Source organism: Seriola aureovittata, chromosome 10 (genome assembly GCF_021018895.1).
Source record: "Seriola aureovittata isolate HTS-2021-v1 ecotype China chromosome 10, ASM2101889v1, whole genome shotgun sequence".
Taxonomy (NCBI): Eukaryota; Metazoa; Chordata; class Actinopteri; order Carangiformes; family Carangidae; genus Seriola; species Seriola aureovittata.
This window is the reverse complement of record NC_079373.1, coordinates 5271082-5291862: the sequence shown is the minus strand read 5'-3', so window position 1 is coordinate 5291862 and position 20781 is coordinate 5271082. Positions and strand designations below refer to the sequence as shown.

The 20781-nt window shown below is 41.9% G+C and overlaps 1 protein-coding gene across 1 annotated transcript in view; it reads left to right on the top strand.

Annotated features, from left to right (window-relative positions):
- LOC130176888 (unconventional myosin-IXAb-like) overlaps positions 1-20781 on the top strand; it is a 171512-nt gene that overhangs the window by 134562 nt on the left and 16169 nt on the right. Inside the window, exons 16-33 of the mRNA XM_056388292.1 lie at positions 2708-2903; positions 5274-5393; positions 8143-8218; positions 8583-8726; positions 9884-9923; positions 10042-10164; positions 10593-10673; positions 10787-10897; positions 11497-11619; positions 11712-11861; positions 13981-14282; positions 15317-16495; positions 16953-17037; positions 17893-18093; positions 19434-19531; positions 19821-19924; positions 20017-20237; positions 20604-20720. Of these exons, the coding sequence (XP_056244267.1) occupies positions 2708-2903; positions 5274-5393; positions 8143-8218; positions 8583-8726; positions 9884-9923; positions 10042-10164; positions 10593-10673; positions 10787-10897; positions 11497-11619; positions 11712-11861; positions 13981-14282; positions 15317-16495; positions 16953-17037; positions 17893-18093; positions 19434-19531; positions 19821-19924; positions 20017-20237; positions 20604-20720 (3471 nt within the window). The remainder of the gene's footprint in view (positions 1-2707; positions 2904-5273; positions 5394-8142; positions 8219-8582; positions 8727-9883; positions 9924-10041; positions 10165-10592; positions 10674-10786; positions 10898-11496; positions 11620-11711; positions 11862-13980; positions 14283-15316; positions 16496-16952; positions 17038-17892; positions 18094-19433; positions 19532-19820; positions 19925-20016; positions 20238-20603; positions 20721-20781) is intronic.

The window sequence follows — 20781 nt, the reverse complement described above, 5'->3', positions numbered from 1 at the left end:
GATATTTACTCTGACACATGAGAACATGCCTTTCAAATCTAACAAGTGAATTGAGGCACGCACCAAGTATAAGTCTCTATTGTCTTCCAAGACTGCTGAGTTGCTTGTAGTATCTCCTTATTGATGATCCTTCTTTGCAGTAATCTAGTAATCTTCATAAAACTAACTACAACAATAACAAACAATTGGGGTTTATGTATGAACTGTTTGCAGTCCTGAATTTACAGGGTGGCCCAAGAAATTTGGACCTGCCCCACTTGTCACTGCTGAGCCCGTTGGACAAAGCAGTGCTCTGTGAAAAGAAAGTTTCAGATCATACAAGCACAAATTATATCCGCTGTTGTCTGAGTTAAGCCTCATTTGGGAGACTGAATAAAGAAACAAAATCTTTCACAACTAAAAACAATCTTTCTTTGCGATATTGCGGTTGCTAGCCAAAAGAGTCCCCTTGATTGAAATCAGACCTTTTGAGCGTTAAAGCCCAATATGTCGTCACGTCAGGTGTTTCATATTGACGTCAATGTGTTGGCGCAGTCAAAAAGTCATCACAAGCAAAGTTTTCTGCAGTTTGGGCGAAATGTGGGTTGAACCTTGAAACGCATAATACGTCTCCTTCAACAGAAGTGAAGCTGGCGTCTTTCCCTTTCTAAATCAGTATTGGATCTGGATTTGAAGTGTGAGCTAACATGTCAATTAAAAAGAGGTTTTCTTTCTGTGCGATAAAAACTGAAGTTCTGAAGTTTCTCTCTCTTCACATAAGCCTTGAAGGACCCTGAAAGTCTGCAGCACACCTACCTTGTTGTTCTGTCGACCTATTTCTCCAGCTAAATCTAATTCTCTGTTCACCTCCCAGCTGTGTTTTGATCAGAAGCACATGTGCTGGAGTGGGCTCAGCATATTGTTGTTTGACTGTATGATATAAATCCATAACAGCTGGTTATTGTGGATGTGGAAACGTATCTACTGAGAGCCAAGGAGTTGTTTGGTGTGAAGTGTGTAGCGAGAGGCACAGTCATGAAATGTGTCTGACGTTGGCTCAGTAGCTGACTAGTATCATGTGGAGAGAGAATAGGTTGATGGGTTTATAGTTCATGGCTCTGTTATCCTGGCATGGCTTCAGTAGAAATATGTAATTACTTGCAGACAAAGGGGCAGAAGAAGACGTGATGGTATCTGCAGTTATATGTTTGTGAAAGAAGAAAGAAAAGAGAGGTGTTCGAAATTGTTACAAAAATGTACTTCCCCCTGCCCCCAACACGGAGATTAAAGAAACTATTTCTAAGTTTTGCTCTTGCTACATAGCTAACGTTAGCATTAACAGCCAGTCTTTACTTTGCAAGCCAAGCAACGCCAATGTTAACTCTTAATTCTTTCTGTCATTTCTTTTCTTCTACTGAAGTTAGCATGCTAACCAGCTAGCCCTGGCCGGTCTTGTCGCTTTCCGATAGCGACTCACTGTAGCCTCCGATCTGCCCTGAAGACGTAGCGCTGCTCAGAGGGAGTATCATTAGCTCTTGTCTTGTAAACTAAACAATGACCGAAGCTCTTGTCAAGCAACAATCCCCGCCACCTGCTCCCAGCAAGAAACCTCATTCGGGGGCAGAAAAAACACACAAATAGCCCCTTTAATGGAATACTTTGACATTTTGGGAAACGTGTATATATTAGTTTTCCTGCCAAGAGTTACATGAAGAGTCACTCTCCTATCTGTATGCTCAGTATGGAGCTAGAACCAGCAGATGGTTAGCTTGGCATAGCATAAAGGCTGGAAAGGGGAGAAGCTGCTAGCCTGATGCTACCAGCCAGTCTAGAGACAGACAGGAAACACAAATGTTGTGGTTAAGTGGCGTGCCCCTGTCCACCACTGCCCACCGTTTCTGTAACTTTCTGAAACAAGTGGTCCGACATTCACACCCACTGGTTGGTCATCTGTGTGGAGGTGAGAGAGGAGCCGGGCATTTAACTTCTATTTGGGTCACTTTTCATGTCAGCGACTTAAAGTGATAGTTCAGGTTATTAGACTCGGGCTTGCGTGAGCTTCTTATCCACAGTCGGTGTATTACCTGTAGTAGATAGCTCCAGTTTGGAGGGGCAGCCTGGAGTACTGGCTGGAGACAGGAGAAAAAACATATTTTAGCCACCTGAAAACATGCCAACCTAAAAAAGCCAATATCGGTTCGAGTGTAGGGTGTATTTTGAATGTTTTCACAGCTTTATTTTGCCCTTTATGACTCAAATAGCTGATCTGCTGTTATCCCTGTTTTTAAACAATATTAGACATGAGAATGATGTTGATCTCCACATCTATATCGCTGCAAAAAGAACTGAATAAGCCCATTTCCCAAAATGTCAAACTGTTCCTTTGACTGTGGAGCAACAGCAGTGAAACATTTGCCCATAAATAGTTGTAATAGTTGTAAACTGTGCTGCCAACTGGCTTTCCACTGTTTAACAAACAATAAAAAGCACAGCTCAGCACAAGACAATAACTTTTGCTTGTGTTTGTTATGGTAATTGAGCTGTATGATTCTGTTTGTTTAGATAACTAATGAGTTTCACAAAGTTTCCCCTGTGGTTGTGGATGATTTTTCGATTTGTGATGTTGTGATAGAAACATAAACTGAAGCTAAACTTGAGTGGATAAAGAAACAGACAAATCTTTGCTTAATTATGACGATACAAACTTTATTGTCTTTCCTTCATTCAGGACTTCAGGGAGAAGAACACTGACCACATGCGTCCCGACATCGTGGCCCTGCTGAAGAGCAGCAAGAACGCCTTCATCTGCGGCCTGATGGGAATCGACCCCGTGGCGACTTTTCGCTGGGCCGTGCTGCGAGCTTACTTCAGAGCCCTGGTGGCTTTCAGGGAGGCCGGCCGCAGACACACCCACAAAAAAACTGGTGAGGAAAGGCCTAGGAGTCCCACATGAACACGCTATTTCTGCCAAAGTTTGAACAGTTGTGGTTATTTTGCGTGAGAAATAATTTTTTTTTCTCACTGGTCTGAAGTGATCAGGGCTTTCCTCAAAATTTTAGCAGACTTTCAAAATAAGATGAAGTTTTATTTACAGTAAATCTACATTCTTCTACATAACTTTATTTAATTTCTTTGTTAATTATATTATTCCACAGCCACCTGACTATAAGTGTGTTACTGGACTGATCCCACTTCATTATGTTAAAATTTAACTAACCAAACATCTGGGCTCCATAGAGTCTTGAGGTGCAGGATGTAAACATTAACAAAGTGTGTCCCAGTGAGCTCTGATAAACATCCACATGCTCTGAGTCTTAATGGCAGTTTCCGGACACACGCCACACAAGTCGGCACTTAACTACTCGTAAAAACTGTAAGTTTGTGTGTTGGGACGGATGCTCCTATGACTCATAGTGGGTTGTTTGGTGACTGTCAATCAAATCTGATCAAACCACACCCACACAGTCCTGATGGAGCAGATTAGCTCCAGTTCACTGTCGCCAATTTAGCGATTTGCTTTGGTAGATCTGGTGACTTTTAAGGCTCCATAAGCAACTTCTTTCTCAAAAAGCAGTCTACCCACAGACCTGGCAGCCGTTGGACAGACGCTCCAGTATTGTGCTCTCACCGCTGCTCGCTGTTGCTCTGTATCTCTGGACCGACTCTGTTCAGTGACTTACAGTCAGACAGAAACATGAATGAGCTGTGAATGTGTGAACCTGTGTTAATGACCAGTCACAGGTCTCCATTGTTTGTCCTCCTTTGTTTTTGTTCAAGAATGAATACATTTTATCCCGGTTGTAATTTTTCACTTGAATCTCTATATCGTAATGTACGATTTATGAGAGTTGGTTTATTCCAGTGTTAGCATCATTTATCAGTATATAACAGACATAAAGTTTGTTGGTAGATTTAGATGCACGTTGATGAGATGACAGCAGCTTGGATAGTGATAATACCTCAAGCTTAGTTTAATTTCATTTTTCTCAAAGGTTTTAAAACTTTAAAACTTTTAATCTGTTTTGTGGATGCAGGTGTAGATGTTTTCGATTAACCTCTTTATAAATGATATATAATGTGTTATCTCACGTGATTGTTGCTTAGTTACTCATTAATATTTGATGTTGCAGAGAAATATTCAAGATTTGAAAAAATGACCTGCCACTAAACCAAACTCTCCTTCTGTAGAGTCCAAATGAGGCAACATTGCCTCATGCAAAAAATCAGCAAACAGCAGAAACATAATAAAGTATATTTTCTTGCTTAAACAATTAGTCCTTTAATTAAGTAGTGGGTCGACAACAACAGTTTTGTTAATGAATTAATTGTATAAAATAGTTAGCAAGAAAAAGAGCTCAACACGTTTTCTTTATGACGTCTCACATCAGGATTTGTTTCTTTTCTATGGTTTCTGTCGTTGTAAGTGGAAGATCTTTGAGTATCTGTGTGTTGGTTGGACAGAACAAGCAGTGTGAGGATGTTACCTTCAGCTCTGGGAATTTGCATGAAGCATTCGTCACTATTTTTGACATTTTATAGACTAAACAGTCAATTTATCAAAAATGATAATGATCCATAATGAAAATAATTCAGGAGTTGCAGCAGTAATGACTGTTACGTGATAAAAAACACAGTTTGAACCCAATAAACACATATTTCTCCTCCTGCATTTTCTCAGAAATAAGAAAATTACTCAAAAGTTGTTTTTCATCTCCCAGCAGGCAACAATAACTGTGCTTCATGTAATGTTTCAGTATAATCTTAAGTTCACCGCCGAACTCCCACTTGTGTGCTGTAATTCATAACTATAGAGAAAGCTGTGCTGCATGCAGCCAAATTCAAGGTTTAATTGGGCCAAGAACAACAGGGTGTGTTTGTGGAGGTGAGGAGTTTTAACTTGGAGCTGTGCGTCTGCTGTAGATGATGATGAGGAGGAGGAGGAGGAGGAGGAAGGTTTTGATCTTCTTCTCCAGTGTTTATTTTCATAAACTGGGAGTAACAGTGCAGTGTTTGAAAATGTCACCAGTGACTTCTCTCAGAGGGTTTTGTCTTTGTTCCCTCTTTAATTCTTATCGGCTTTCTCTTCTTGTTTCTGCTCGGCTGCTGCTTTCCTTCTCCTCTTTCTACTACTTTATTTTCCCTTTTTTAATGTTTAATATTTAAAACTTTTTTTTTTTCCTTTGTGATCTAACATGGGGATTCTTCATAGGAAACATTAAGTCTCTCTCTCTCTCTCTCTCTCTCTCTCTCTCTCTCTCTCTCTCTCTCTCTCTCTCTCTCTCTCATTATTTCAGGGAATGATGCAGCAGTTCCCTGTGCTGTTGTGAAAACCGTTGACAGCTTCAGTTTCCTCCACCACCCGGTTCACCAGAGGAGCCTCGAGATCCTTCAAAGATGCAAAGATGAGAAATACAGTAAGTAACCCCCAAAGAGCCTCTGAGCCTCATGTTGATGTGTAAGAATAACACCATTAAAAGTGATATCTGCAGGTGAAATCACCTCAGAAGAGAGAAAATCAAAAAGTGCTTCTGTTTAGTCACAAACATAAAAAAAAAACAAATAGTAAAATCACTGAATTTTGCTGCAAACAGTTTTTACATCCAGTTTCACCTTTGTTCATCAAAATTTCCTTGAAACACTTGAATGAACCATCTGCTTCCAAAAGAGACGAAGGTTTTTGTTAAATTAAACTTAGTTTTATTCAAAATGAGAGATTTGTTGTGATTTGATATTTGTTTTTTTGTTTTTAGTTTCTTTTTTGTTTTTATAACCTCTCTCCTTCACCCTGACTAGTTTAGTTTTTTTTTTTACTGGCTGTGAATGTGTGATCAGATTATCCACAACAAATAATAGGACGTTTTGTCACTGTGTTTTTTTTTTTTTAATCTATGAAATTTTATTCCAAACTATGGCAGTATGTAAAATCTATAAAATCTCCTTCCCAATCTCCACACAACTGATTTAAATGTGTTTACTGGTAGAAATCCTGTTGTCTTTCAGTTGCACTTAGAAAATTCGTACATTTCTTCAACATCAACTTCTCTGTGTTTTATACTGGGATCATAAATTGAATTTTTTTTTTTAGATTAGTGACGTGCGAGAGTAAAACTCCTCATGTCTAAGCAGTGTTTGAAAGGTGCTCCCTGTTAATGGGGTTTATAATGAAACCGTGTCCTGTCGATAAAGGTCTGCTGAATGGAGCTGAACTGAAGCAGTGCTCCCGGTTCCCATGTTTTAAATCAGAAGCTCTTCACTCAGCTCAAACCAATCAAAGGAATCAATCCCAGGTCACATTGAAAAAGTCTTTTATGGTCAAGTTGAGAATATTAGATCCCTGCTTTTATTACGGCTGTTAATAAGAATAATTGGAAAGCAGACGCTTTTCACATTGACTCACCTCGGAGCAAAGCTCATAACCAGACGTATTCCCACGCATGAGCGATCAGACAAATGAATCAGCCCCATGTGGATCAGCAGGGTTTAACGAAGCACCTGGATTTTCTGGTCATGCTTTTATCACTTGTTTTACCACTGATAACCAAGTGTCTGTGGCACATGTGTGTCATCATACGCTTACACGTCCAAGTGTGTGCATGCACGTCGTGTGTCGTCATGTTGTAAAACAGCACTTTGCTGTCATGCACATAACTCTGCACAGAAATTGATTTTCAAGGAAAATTTCCAAGAACACTCTCCAAAGAGTTTCCTCTGTTAAAGGGAAACTCCGCTGATTTTACACATTAACATCAGTTTCCGTCACAGTTAGTTCTGCTCAGCCTGTGAAAACAGTTCAGTGATGTGTCCTGTGGCTCTGGAGGAGCAGGCAAGTCTGAGAAAATAACCCCTGTTGATGTGATCAGGGTTATCTCTGCCTGGGTTTAGAGACGGAAATGGAAATCCTGTGTTACAAACTGAAGTGGGGTCTGAAAGACATGGGCATTTGTCAGACTCATAGTTTCTAATATAAAAGACACCATGGAGCAGGATTATGGGAAATGGAGGATTTCCTCAATGGAGCATTTTTGGCCTTTGAACCACAGGAACTTACTTCTTTTCTGTACCTGAGTACAGTTTTGAGGTACTTGTACTTCACTTAAGTATTTCCATTTTATGCTACTTTATATTTCCACTCCACCACATTTTAGATGGAAATATTGTACGTTGTGCTCCAACACATTTATTTCACAGCTTTAGTTACTAGTTACTGATGAAAATTTTAAACAATGGATGATAAACAAGCTTTTTCAATACAACAAAGTATTAAAGGTTAAACCAGACATATTAACCTTTTTGGCCTCTGACGTCTCACAAAAAGCAGCGCAGTCATATTTCAGATGTCTATGAGTTTGTTAACAGCTCCACCAAATACTGATTTTTCCCTCCCATGGTTCAAATGATCCAATTTCACACCAAAAATAAAAAAAATTGACATTTTTACATTTTTATGAATTAATCCAACAAGAAATGATGTTAATGAGAGAGCTCCAGAGATGAGAGCTGCTAGGTAGATGTTGTTCCCTTTGTTAAATGTGTTCCTTAGGCTAGCTGTTTCCCCCTGTTTCCAGTATCTGTGCTAAGCTAAGCTAACTTTCTGCTGGTTCTAGCTTCCTGTTTACCATACAAACATTACAGTGGTATCAATCATGAAGTGTGTGTGTGTGTGTGTGTGTGTGTGCGTGTGCGTGTGCGTGTGTGTGTGTGTTGTACAGTAAAAGCAGTGAGTTTAAGTTTTAACTAGAGAAAACCACAAATGTAAACAGGAAACACCCAGCTCAAGCACTTAGGTGAAGAGAAAAAATCTGTCATTCTCACACACACACACACACACACATGCACACATATATATTCCTTAAGGCTGACTGGGGAAAGGTAATGCCAGGCTAAGACAAGAGCAAGACAAAGAAGGATAAAAGTGGGGAAGAACACACCAGGATAAAAGCCAAAGGAAGCACAGCGAGGAGGAAGTGGCTGAAGAAGACTATAAAATGCAGCATGTTCATGGTGGAGGAGGCTGTGCTTCAGAGAGGTGAAAGTGTACGTCACAGAAAGGACTGTGTAGGTCTCAAAGAGCTGGATCTACATGTTGTGCTCACAAACAGGGTGTGACTGAGATGTCAGATCAGTCCAGTGTAGCTCATGTATCTTTTCTTTCCGTCCATCCAGGCATCACTAGAAAGAATCCGCGCACTCCTTTATCTGATCTTCAAGGCACCAACGCCCTGAATGAGAAAGCCAGCTGGTGAGTCCCACACAACACAAGTCATAGCACGATTTCTGAGGACAATGCCTATCTTAATATTTGAGTGTAAATACATCACAATACTGTTAGTAAAGATACCAAGCTTACTCTGGTAAAATCTGTTGGGAAAAAGACCAAGACCTCAGTTCATCATCATTAAAGTTAAGAAATCTAACGTTTAATATAACTGGTGCAGACACAGAGATGGTCTAGACTGCTGCAGTGACTGGATTGGAGAGGGACATACATCTCAAACTTGGTGTTAACATTGAATCAAGGGACTCTGTGTGATGAGGAGTTTTCACCTGTACTGTACCCCCCCCACCCCATCCCCCATCCCCCACCCCCACCCCCACCCCTGTAGGGATGGCTACGGTGTTGGCTGTAACGGTCGCAGCTCCAGGTCGAGTCGCCTCTCCTCGACAGGAAGTCCCGCCCTGGAAGAGGACGGGATCTTCCTCAACTCGACCAACAGCAAGCTCCTGGAGAGAGCTCAGGGTATCCTACTGTGAGTGAGACACACACTGAACCAAACTCACACCAGTGTTTTCTTTTGTATTTCCACCCCAAACTTTTGGTCTGAGCTAATGGATTAAAATTACAAAACATGGACGTCATTCAGCTGTTACTGTCTCATATTAGGACTGACATCTTTGACATGTGCCGGGAGTTTTCCCCAACATTCAGTACATGTCTCGCTGCCAGAGGAAGTGGGAGTTTTTGCAAGTGAAATTTTGCCTAAGAGCTGGTGGATTTCTCTAAATGATAAGGAAAGGAGCTTCAATGCTTCCTCTGTTATCTCCTTTGCCATAGGAAACACTGGACCTTCCTTTACGAAAGGAAAGGAGAAAATGCCGTCCCATAATTTTTTTTATTTCCCAACATTTAAAACAACGCGTCACTGTAGATTGACCACAATAGACCCACGTAAATGTAGAAACAACAAAGCATCTCTTGTGACACAATCCAAAACAATCCTTACATGATTGGCTGAGCTTCAAATCCATAAATATAGATTTCTTCTCTTTTAAATCCAGTTAGGAGTCATGTTGAAGAACAAGCAGATTGAATTTATACTTGAATTTATATAATATTATAAAATTATCAATATCATCATCATAACAAAATACTACCAAAAAAAATGTTATTTTAGGCAGCCATTAAATTTATATAAATATTTTAATTGCTGCTCTCTTGTATTGTGTATTCCTTATCTTATTTCAACATTTCAGTCCTGTTTGTTTTGTGTTTGTGGTTAGGAGAGGAGGATTTATTGTCCATGTGTAAATAAAGTTGGTTTAAAAAAAAAATCCTAGTGTAAGAGTAGTCAGATTCTCTCCTCACTGTGTTTGTCTTATCCTAAGACCTTATTAACTCTCCTTGACCTCATGATGTTAACATTGAGTAGAAGTGCTTAGGAAGGAGGCCTATAACAGGGAAAAGATGCTACCCCATTGTATTATGGGTAGTGTAGTAGGCAGAATTTATCAAAGAAAGACGCAAACAGGAACTAAAAAGGAGGAAATCTCAAGGAACCTTTAGGAATGAGTCTTTCACCTTCATGAATGTGAACGTGCAACATTATATCAACCATTTTTTAAATGGTACTGTTGTGCACAAACTGATTTCTGCATTTAATAAGAAAACTGCATTTCTCACCCATAGGAGAAACAAAAACTGCAAAAGCAAGCCGACCCTTCCCAAGGTAAGACACGAAGCCGACACAACACAAAACCACACTTCCAGAAACACCATCTGAAAGTATCTAAGTAGATATCAGCTAAATACACTGGTTCACTGAGTGTCTGCTTCTCTGTCTGCAGCACTTGTTGGACGTCAAGTCTCTGCGCTACCTGAGCAGCGTGACGCTGCACGACCGCATCACCAAATCTCTGCTTCACCTGCACAAGAAGAAGAAACCACCCAGCATCAGCGCACAGTTCCAGGTCAGTGCTGCCGCCGCCCTCTGCTGGGCAAACAGAGAATTACAAAAACATCAGTGACACAGCAGATTGATTATTTTGCAGGAGTGAAAATTTAAAAAGAGATTAACAGGTAAAAACATCCAGATGAAAAAGTTCAATATAGAGTTTTTTATTTTTGACAGCTCCAATTTCTTCTCGGTTTCATATATAATATTTACATATATGTTTTTATTTTATATCTACATATACAGTAGTTCATATATGGAAATTCAATATATCTACATGTATGGGAAATGGCAATAAGATATTGAATCTTGAATCTTGAATTGTAGATGCAGTTACTGTTTTTACAGGACAAGAGCTTCACTATGTTTAATAGTCAGATAAAAGTGACCATTTTCTTCATAGTTATTGGATGAGGATGTGATGTCAGTTGTTTGTGTTTGCAGGCGTCTCTCAACAAACTGATGGAGACTCTTGATCAGTCAGAGCCGTATTTCGTCAAGTGCATTCGATCCAACGCTGAGAAGGTAATTTGCGCTGCGGAGGAATCATCACTGAAACGAAGCTTCACGTAACGACCGACCGACGGTTTGCGCCCTGTTGTACTGACGCCTTCGCTTTCTCTTTCTGTCTCGCTCAGCTGCCGTTACGTTTCAACGACAGTCTGGTGCTCAGACAGCTCAGATACACAGGAATGCTGGAAACCGTCCGGATCCGCCAATCAGGATACAGCATCAAGTACACCTTCCAGGTAATCCTCGACCACTGCAGTGTCCTATCAAGCAGCAGGTCCACAGTCGGTGCCATTTCATTAGTTCACAGTGCAGTGATTGAGATGGCTAACAAAAAATACATTTTTTTTAATTGAAACTTCTGTTTAGCTTCCTTTTTTCAGTGGTATGTAAATGTGTGTGTGTGTGTGTGTGTGTGTGTGTGTGTGAGTGTGTGTGTGTGTGTGTCCTTTTGTACAGCACATTTGTTCTTGGCGCTGTTTATAAGCGCCCTCAGAGCCTTTGAAAACATGAGTCAAACTTTTAGTATGCCTACACATATTTGGCACAAAAGCTGATTCTGATCTTGCTTGTTATTGATGCACAAATATGGCTGCAGTATTCATCTTAGTTATTTGGCTTGATGTTGGCATTCACAGTTATTACTCTACGAGGAATACGTTTATTCTACTGTCGTTTCTGGGACATGATTTAGAAATTGAAACAGGCTTTTTAAATATAACGAAATGTGATTTTCTGTTTCTGTGGAAACTTAAATCGGACAGTATTTTCCAACCGTCATGAAGCCTCACTGTATCTACGCCTGTTTTTCTGACCGCTCACATGCACCATTTTTCAGGACTTTGTGCGTCACTTTCATGTGCTGCTGCCTCGAGGCACGAGTCCGACCAAGTCTGGAGTCAGGGAGTTCTTCAGACGGATCCACCTGCTGCCGGCTGGGTATCAAGTGGGCAACACCATGGTACGGATTCTGGAAACCTGTCCATCTGTTTTTTGTGGTGCACTGCTGTAGTGTGGGAATATGAAAATTAAAAACGGTCCTGTGTGATGTAGGTTTTCCTGCGGGAGGCGGAGCGTCAGCGACTACAGACTCTCCTCCATCAGGAGGTCCTGCGGCGAATCGTCACGCTGCAGCGCCGCTTCAGGGCCGTCCTGGAGAGGAAGCACTTTGTCAGCATGAGACGATCTGCTTGTGCCATCCAGGTGAGATGTTGTGACGGGAAGAGGAAGGTGGTGGTGATACTGGCTCCTGTGGTCTCTTTCTGATTAGCTGTGAAGTGACTGCTGTTAGTGTGCCATGAATCAACCTAACAATCCTGCACAGCAAAATTCCTTCCACCCAACATCTCAGGAGTTTCCATAGTCCATTAAGGCCACTTAGCCTTAGACTGTGTTAACATGAAGTGATGAATAGTTGAGCATTTACTCCAGACAAACAGGTCTCTATGGTGATTAGATATGATGAGCATTTATCCTCTTACAACAGTTTCCACATTACTCCAGCTGTTATCGCTCTCACTCTGTAATATAAAGTGAGGGATCGACTTGTTGTAGAACAACAAGGTGACATTAAAGTAACTGAACACTGCCTCCTCAGACTCATCTGCAGCGGTTTAACTGCTCACCTCTCTGCCGCCACGGACAGGTGGACTGAAGGACCACATGATAAGACTTTTGGATCATTGCAACCAATCAGATCAGAGAGGACAGAAAAAAAGTTATTGGCAGGTCCAATATATTACAAGTCATTTCCAGATCATTTCCTTAGTTTCATATTTTTAACTGATAATATGATCAATAAATAAAACCCCAGGCTCTAAAACTTCACTGACTCAGCAGAAAATAGATATTTCCACATCATTTCCAGAGACTGATCTGTAAAATGTGAGTGTGGAACATTTTCTGTCTGATCAAAATTGAAGCATTTTTGTTTGTCTGAGGAAACTCAGATGAACACTGACATCTGTTTATGAGTTATTTTTCTCTTACCGACTGCATCATTTACTAGTTTTCTCTCAAAAACTCAAACATAACGAGCAGCAGTTTCATAACTGTAGCAACTAACACTTTCTCCATTTCCCTTATATTTAGTACCAAACTGCATAGACCTGTTTTGAAAATATTGTTGTGATTTTTTTATTGATATATTTACAGTTAAATATCAGATCATTTTTAGGAAATTGTGAAGAAAGTTTATAGGAAATTAACTGGAAAATACATATTAATTATAATTAATGAGTGAATGTGTTGGTTGACAAACTGAATGATAACAATTTAAACAGTTTTATTTTCCTAACTGGATATATTCGTGTCAAGCTTTAAAATCTGAAAAAAAAAGATCTTTATTCACCTCTTTTTTTTTTTTTTTAGATAAAAATGAAAACATATGTTGCAGACTAATAATTAATGCTGTTATTTCTCTGATGAGTGAAAGAGAAAATGAGGGAGAGCAAACGGTGGACAGACAGACAGAGGAGGAAAACGCTGCACTCAGGCCACTGTTGGTATGTTTGTTCTGGCAGCGCCCTCAGAGCGGAGCTGTCCAAATCTTTGTCAGGCTGAAAGAAAACAAACCCAGTCGAACCCAGTCAGTCCAGAACCAGGGAAACACTGGGCAGGAGCCAGTGAAGCACAGACACTGTAACGTCTAGGAGAAATCATGAACATATACACTGTCAACTGTCGGAAATGTTGAGGTTGTAAATGAATATTTCAGCTTTTGTTTTTGAAAGTCTGTTTACCCAGAGTACAGTTTGATTATGAATAAAGTTTTGAATTGGAAGAAAATGAAGTCATTCTAAGGTCAAATCAAAATAATGCTCAGTGTCCTCAGCTTGTTTGAGTATTTTATAAACATTCCTGTTAAGTCTGCCAGATGCAGGTGCCTGATAAGGTAGTCATACTGTATCACATTGTCCTGACTCACTGTAACCTGCCACCAATAACAAAAATATCAAATTCCACAAACATCAGTTACTTATTTGGGTCTTATCTAAAGCTGGTGTCTGGGTCAACGCGACAGGAAGTGAGATGTCTTTAGTAGGTTGTAAAGGGAAATTAACTTGAAATTTACTGCCCAAAATTCTGACTTAAAGTAGGTCATATCTAAAAGGGAAAATCAGTCTTTCCATTGAGGAGATTTGGTGTGAATCACAGGAATGTTTTTGTCAAAGTTTTTGTTGAAGAAAAGCAAGACTGATTGGTCTCACAGCTGGAAATCTACGGTGAAAGTTGTAAAACTGGGATTTCTGTCTGAAAGCAGCTTGAATTTCCTCCTCTCTCTGTAACTCAAAACATTTTCTCCTTGTCTGTTTTTCTGCAGCGATGGTGGCGATGCTGCCTCCTCAAACAGTCCACCATCGACTCGGGCATTGAGGAGGAAGCGGCGGTTTGTCTGCAGGCGGCCTGGAGGAGCTTCGCGGAGCGCAGGAGGTTCCTGCAGTGGCGGGACTCCGCCGTCGTCATACAGAGGAGCTGGAGAAACTGCTGCCATCGCAGATCAGTAGCAGCTGTGACGGTCCAATCAGCCTGGAGAGGATTCAGAGAGAGGAGCCGCTACTGTCGGACGCACAGCACTGTGACGCAGCTGCAGGCGCTGGGCAGAGGATACCTGTCTCGACTCAGGTGAATGGAAGAGTTAGAGCGCAGGTGGATGTGCCGCTGGTTTTTTTTTTTGACAGGATGATGAGTCACTGAGGCTTTTGGTGCCTTTTGATTTAAAATGAAATTCAAAATAATTTATCCTGCATCAGTTTCCATTATAATAATGAGTGGAAATTAGATTAAACTTAAACTAGACACATGCACAAGAAACGGTTGAATTCCTGAACACTGTCAGCGCTGACTTCATTAGTGACACAACTCTAGCAACAAAAAGCTATTTTTTGACTTTGTTGTTATAGAGACAGTCAGAAAGGTTGGGGGGGTTGACATTCAGCAAAGGGCTGCGGGTCGGATTCGAACCCTTGGCTGCTGCAGTTAGTATGAATAGTTAGTATGATTTTAAAAATATTACAGTGTATTATTTTTTCTACTTGAGTCACTCAAGGTCATCAACAGCAGATTTCTTTTTTCAGCTGTAAAATACAGCGATCACCATCTTCTAGGAGCAGGAAACAAATCACGCTAGAATCAATATGGATGTGTGGCTCATAGAAATAGACCCACGGAGAATTATCACCTGACTCTGCTCTGGTCAGCTCTACTGATGGTTTTAGCATCTTTCAGCTCATTGTGGAGCTTTTCTGGTCTGTTACGTGACTGTTTTTGCTCACGCTCACTGCTCTGACAGCATCAGTTTCAGCTGCTTTCAGTGGAAAAGCTATCAAAAGTCGTTGTATTCTACCTCCTCGCTGGTGAATATAATGCAGCATTTAGTATCTTAAGAGACAAATATTTTCTCCCAGGAGCAGGTGAAAAACAAGAGCAGAGCTGAAAGAAGAGTGAATGTAAGACTTACACTTCATGGCTCCAAATGAATGATAAGGTTTCTCCATATCTGCTGCGTACATGAATAGGCATCTGTAGGTAACCATATGAACTGGAAAGGTGATGATGATTTGTTTCCACTGCCCCTAAGTGGCCAAAAAAAAATGTTGGTGCGTGAAATAATCAGTTTTCTGCCTCTTTCATGACTCTTTCACCAATCATGTCTTCAGGTTCAGAGAGCTGAAGGAGCAGCATGAAACACAGAGACTCAGCGGACAGCAGAGTCCACCAGCAGAGGTGGATGCAGGAACCATGGAGGACCTCACCACATCGGGACAGGAGGATCATGCCCAGGACGTCTCTGCAGAACTCTCTGAAGACTCTAAACCAGTTTCGTTGGATGTGGGAGAGACTGAGAGAGAGGAGGACTCGGAGCGCTGTAGGAGCACGGATGAGACGAGTCATAAGAACCGGTCCAAACGAGAGAGCAGACGGATGAGAGAGCTGGAGCAGGCTCAGTTCAGCTTGGAGCTCCTGAAGGTCCGGACCACCAGTGTGGGAGGTCCTGTGCAAGAGGACTCAGTCCCAGACAGCAGCTGCTCTCAGCTGGAGGAGCCTCACAGACACTCGCCCCGAGGATCCCCAACCAGTCATGGCAGTTTTGAACTGCTCAGTGTAGAGGACATGGAGACTGAAGGCCCTGGTATTGGTTCCCAGTCGACAGCCCCTCAAGAACAAACCCAAGCTGTAGATACTGAGCTACACGAGGGGCTGAGAGATTCAAACTACAATGAAAAGCCTGTGACAGAGGGTCCCAGGGCAACGTTTTATATTTCTTCTGACCAAAGTCCAATTCATGAACCAAAATTCGAAAGCCCCAGCAAATCTTACAAAGAGAGGCGGGAGTCCACATCGCGAAGGCCGGTAGTGGTTTTAATCAGTATGCAGAAGGAGAGCCCAGTGGATGAGGGGGAGCTGCTGGCAGCCCAAACCCTAGAACGAGCTCCTCAAACAGGAGAAGCGTCATCCAGCTCTCAAATGACACCCATTGTCGGCTTAGAGGTGGTATCAGAGATGGAGCAGGCTCATGGGACCGCTATACAAGCCATAAAAGACGTGGATAAGTCCTCTAAGGTCCCCTCTTCAACCGCTCATGGATCAAGTCCAGATGGGATTTGCTCCTCGGAGGTGGACATCCAGATCATCCTGGAGCCCAAGCCTCCGGTCCCCCCCGATCAGCAGGAGAGCAAGGTGATCCAGCCTGCGCAAGAGGCCCCCAGCCCGATCCTGGAAACCAAACCCCCCAAAGCCCAGAAGAAGAGCTCAGCCCAGACTGTGATTGTGAACATGGTGGAGAAACCGTCCAACACTGTGTTCTCCCCACCCAGGCGCAAGCTGCCCTTCTCCAAGTAAGTGAACCATTGAGTGCAGTTTGGACAAGCCACAATTCTGGTGCCATGGTTCTCATCAGTGCAACAAAGCTGCTTTAATAATATCTCGAAATACATTGTGGCTATGCAAATTCTGTACGACGCCAAACATGCAGCATTAGGTCCAAGGACTTTTTGATTAAATGTTTTGTTCAAAATTCCAAGACCATAATATTATTTGATGTATAGTCAACAGTTAAAAGCACTAAACCAAATGCATCATGATTATTTCAAGCATCTTGACCATACATTTTTAAAAAATATTTTGTTTTCAGTAACTCTCATTTGCACAAACTTTCACAACAAAGGACCATGTCAGCAGTTAAAGTTAAAACATGTCAATTTGCCTCGACTTAAGACAGGTAAATGTCTAAACAGATTTGAGCCCCTTTTGTAAAACCTTTACCTTTACCTTTACCTTGGTTGTGCGTTGCAGGTCAGATAAGGATTTGGTGAACCAGGAAAGATCTCTAGCCATGTTCAGAGATGACTCTAAATCTGCTGGATCCAGAAACAGAGAGGTAGGACACACAAGTGTGTGTGTGAACACACCCACATGCTCCCTCACACGTTATGTTATGCACACCGTTTGATTCTCACACACTGATCTGTTGATGTGTGCAGACTAATCTCTAAATCAATAATGACAAATTTTAAGTTGACAGCATGTTCCTGACAATAAAAGTGAAAATAAACATGCAACTTTGGAATCAGATATTTTCACCGACTCCCTCATATACACTGTATCTACAGAAATATAATACAGTCTATGTTAAGACCTCAGAATCAGACTCATTTTAATAGGCCACACATACACGGATTTTAAGTGAACTGGTTTGTAGTAGCTCTCATTGTGCTGCCAAACGTACAGGAAATAACAAACTTAGAGAAATCAAAGCAGCAGAGACACACAGCAGATTTACTGCAGGATAAAGAAGCACAGATAGAGTTTATGTACAGCTGAGAGGCAGGGAAATAAACCTGCTGAAATATATAACTTACTGCTTCATTTTGAGGAAAATGTTAAAGGGAATTTTGTCACCAAATCACTTTGGTGTGGTCCCTGTGATGATTGAACAACCTTGTCTCCCAGAGCTAAAGTTACATTTTTATAAAATGCTCTATACATAGTTGATATGTTTTCTCCTGGATTTATCTGCAGCTGTTGTGTAGTTCTGTGGCTGCTTACTGTAAGTTTTCCTAAAGATTTACCTCATAAAAGGTTTACATTATCTTCTCACTAGATTCATAGTCCTGTACACATGAAGTCAGTTCCAAAACCTCATGTATATTTACACACACACACACACACACACACACACACACACACACGATGCAGCAGCTGACCTGATGTCCCTGTGGTTGCCTGGAAGCAGGTGGGCCGTCCAGGCCCCAAAAAGAAAGCTCGAATGTCGCGGACGCGCTCCGACTTCCTCACCCGCTGTAACTCTGAGGGGGCGACCCAGTCAGACGACGACGACGAATACTACATCCGAGCCCACTCCCGCACGCTGCCCCCCTTCCTGTCTCCCCCACACACCCACCCCGAGGCTGACTGTCACAGTGACTCAGAGATGGTAAAATACCGGATCTCCGGAGGCCCGTGACCTCCAAACAAGTCTCCTGTCCACTCCACCCCCCCAACACCCCAAATCCACCTTCTTCTCAGGTGGACCTGGCCGAGCAGCTGGGGAGGAGCTTTTTAACACTTCTAACTCCACTTTCACTCGGCTGTTTCACCACTGATGAAAACAGGCCGTCACCGTGGTTGGTCTGTAGCGAGGAGCTTTGCACGACGCTCTGGTTCGCTGTTGGTTTGAAAATCAGCTGAGCTGAGCTTCACCTCCGGGCTTCACTCCGCTTTCCTTCTCAGAAACACATCTCTTTGTCAAGGGATACTTCATTCAACATTTTGGAGTTTATTCTCATATTTTTCTTCATTAAAAACTAAACTGCCAACAGCCCCAAACCTAAAGAAATTTCAAATTGTAAATGTAAATGTAAATTTACAATTACAATTTCAGTTTCAAATTCTTGAAACTTCATACAGCTTGCACATAATAATGAATTTATTGTCAGGACTGTTCGCGATTCATATCTTTTGATTTAGTAATCAAATAACTGACTACTTACTTCATCACTAAGAAGGAAAGTTAATTTGTTTGTCGGCACCCTTTTAAATTTAATCAGTCATTTTTAGGTGAAGAAGAAAACTTGTCTTGAAAGAAAAAATATAAGATTTAAACTCAAATTGCCAACACAGTAAAGTATCCCTATACCTACTTCTTCTTTAACAACGAACAGATTTTCACAGTAAGATCAGTTTGACTGACAGCTTGTGGATCACTGAAGATCTCATATTTTTGCCCGCCGACAACCGACCGGTCCTGAGAACACATCATCACGCCTGCGCTCCACCGCTCCTGCATGCTGGAGCTGTTCACACCTCGAGCCGAGTACCTTCTCACTAACGTCGTTTTCTAACAGGATCTCAGAGCATGACTTCTGTTTCTCTCTCTCTCTCACATCAACATCATTCTCTGTGATATCTCTGATTTCTACACATTAAATTCATCAGTAGATTTTAGTAGAATCACTAGAACCAGAATATTTATACTTTACTTAAATACTGTATGTAGTCACAAACATTTACTGAGGTGATGCATTATTTGAAGATTATAGAATGAATCGTATAAACATATTACTCCATAATATAATACCACTGTCCATAATGCATGATTTACCTTAGATGAACCAACCTGTGTTAAACAGGAAACTCTAAAACAACTGAACTCAGCTCACCCAAAACCACAACATCCTGGTCCACCCACAAACCTGCCAGAGCCTGGTCAGCTGACTGGAGTAAAATATAACTTATATATTGTTTCTCAACTGGTTGCTGGTCTCTGCTCTCCAGCCTTCTCACAAAGACCAGAAGAAGATCCATAAGACCATGTCATCAGGAGACCTGGGCAAAGTGGAGGTCCTCAGGAAAACATCCAGTCAAGATGGAAGGTAGATCCCCCCCAAGTGTCTTTTTGTATATATTCACAGAAAGTCGTATTTCTGCTGATGACATCAGTCTTTTACAGAACTGTAGCAGAACTGTAAAAAAAAAAAAAAAAAAAAAAAAAGTACCATTTAAGTTTGTCTGACACTGTTGTTCATTAGGGAAATTATAAAACATGATTCTCTTTCCTCTTTTTTATATTTACAATATAACAAAATATTACATATTTTGACATGATATGCTTTAATTTTAAAGGAATTGATCTTTGATTAATCAGCTGTGTTTGTCATTTAGCAGGATGAGAGGGAAGATGCGATTCTGGAGTAAGACGAAGCACGGAGAGAAGAAACTGTCCAGAGAGAAGCAGGCGAGCAGGAGTGAAGCTGGAGAGACACATGGTGAATCACCTAAACACACAATGAGCCGTCTTTAGCCGACAGAAACATACAAATTGTAACCCCTCCCCACTTTCTCCATCTTTGTCTCCCAGAAGGCCCGTCTCCCCCTCACAGTCCGGACCTGGAGGCGGCTCCCTCTCAGGGGGTGAGGGACAGTAAGGAGAACAAGGAGCCGTCTCCCAAGATGAGGAGGCGTCGCAGCGTGAAGATCAGCAGCATCGCTCTGGAGCCCGCCCAGTGGCAGAACGACGCCCTGCACATCCTGACGTCGGCCCACGACTACCGCAGCATGAACGACTTCCTCATGAAGAAGGTGATAGGGTGAACCTGCACCTGTGCACACTGAGCGCACACACACACACACACACACACACACACACACACACACACGATGCAGCAGCTGACCTGATGTTCCTGTGGTTGCCTGGAAGCAGGTGGGCCGTCCAGGCCCCAAAAAGAAAGCTCGAATGCCGCGGACGCGCTCCGACTTCCTCACCCGCTGTAACTCTGAGGGGGCGACCCAGTCAGACGACGACGACGAATACTACATCCGAGCCCACTCCCACACGCTGCCCCCCTTCCTGTTTACACCCTATTTTGAAGCCGAATAATCATCCTGCATCAGAGTATTACTGTACAAGGTCCAGACCTTACAGACGTTGCTGTGCTGTCCCTGCAGATCGCTGACCTGGATTCTGAGGACAGTAAGAAGGACACCATGGTGGACGTCGTCTTCAAGAAGGCGCTGAAGGAGTTCAGGATCAACATCTTCAACTCGTACTCCACTGCTCTGGCCGTGAGTCCTCGCCGCTCTTTTCTCTTCCTTTTGTTCTCAGCTGCTTCAAACGCAACAGGAT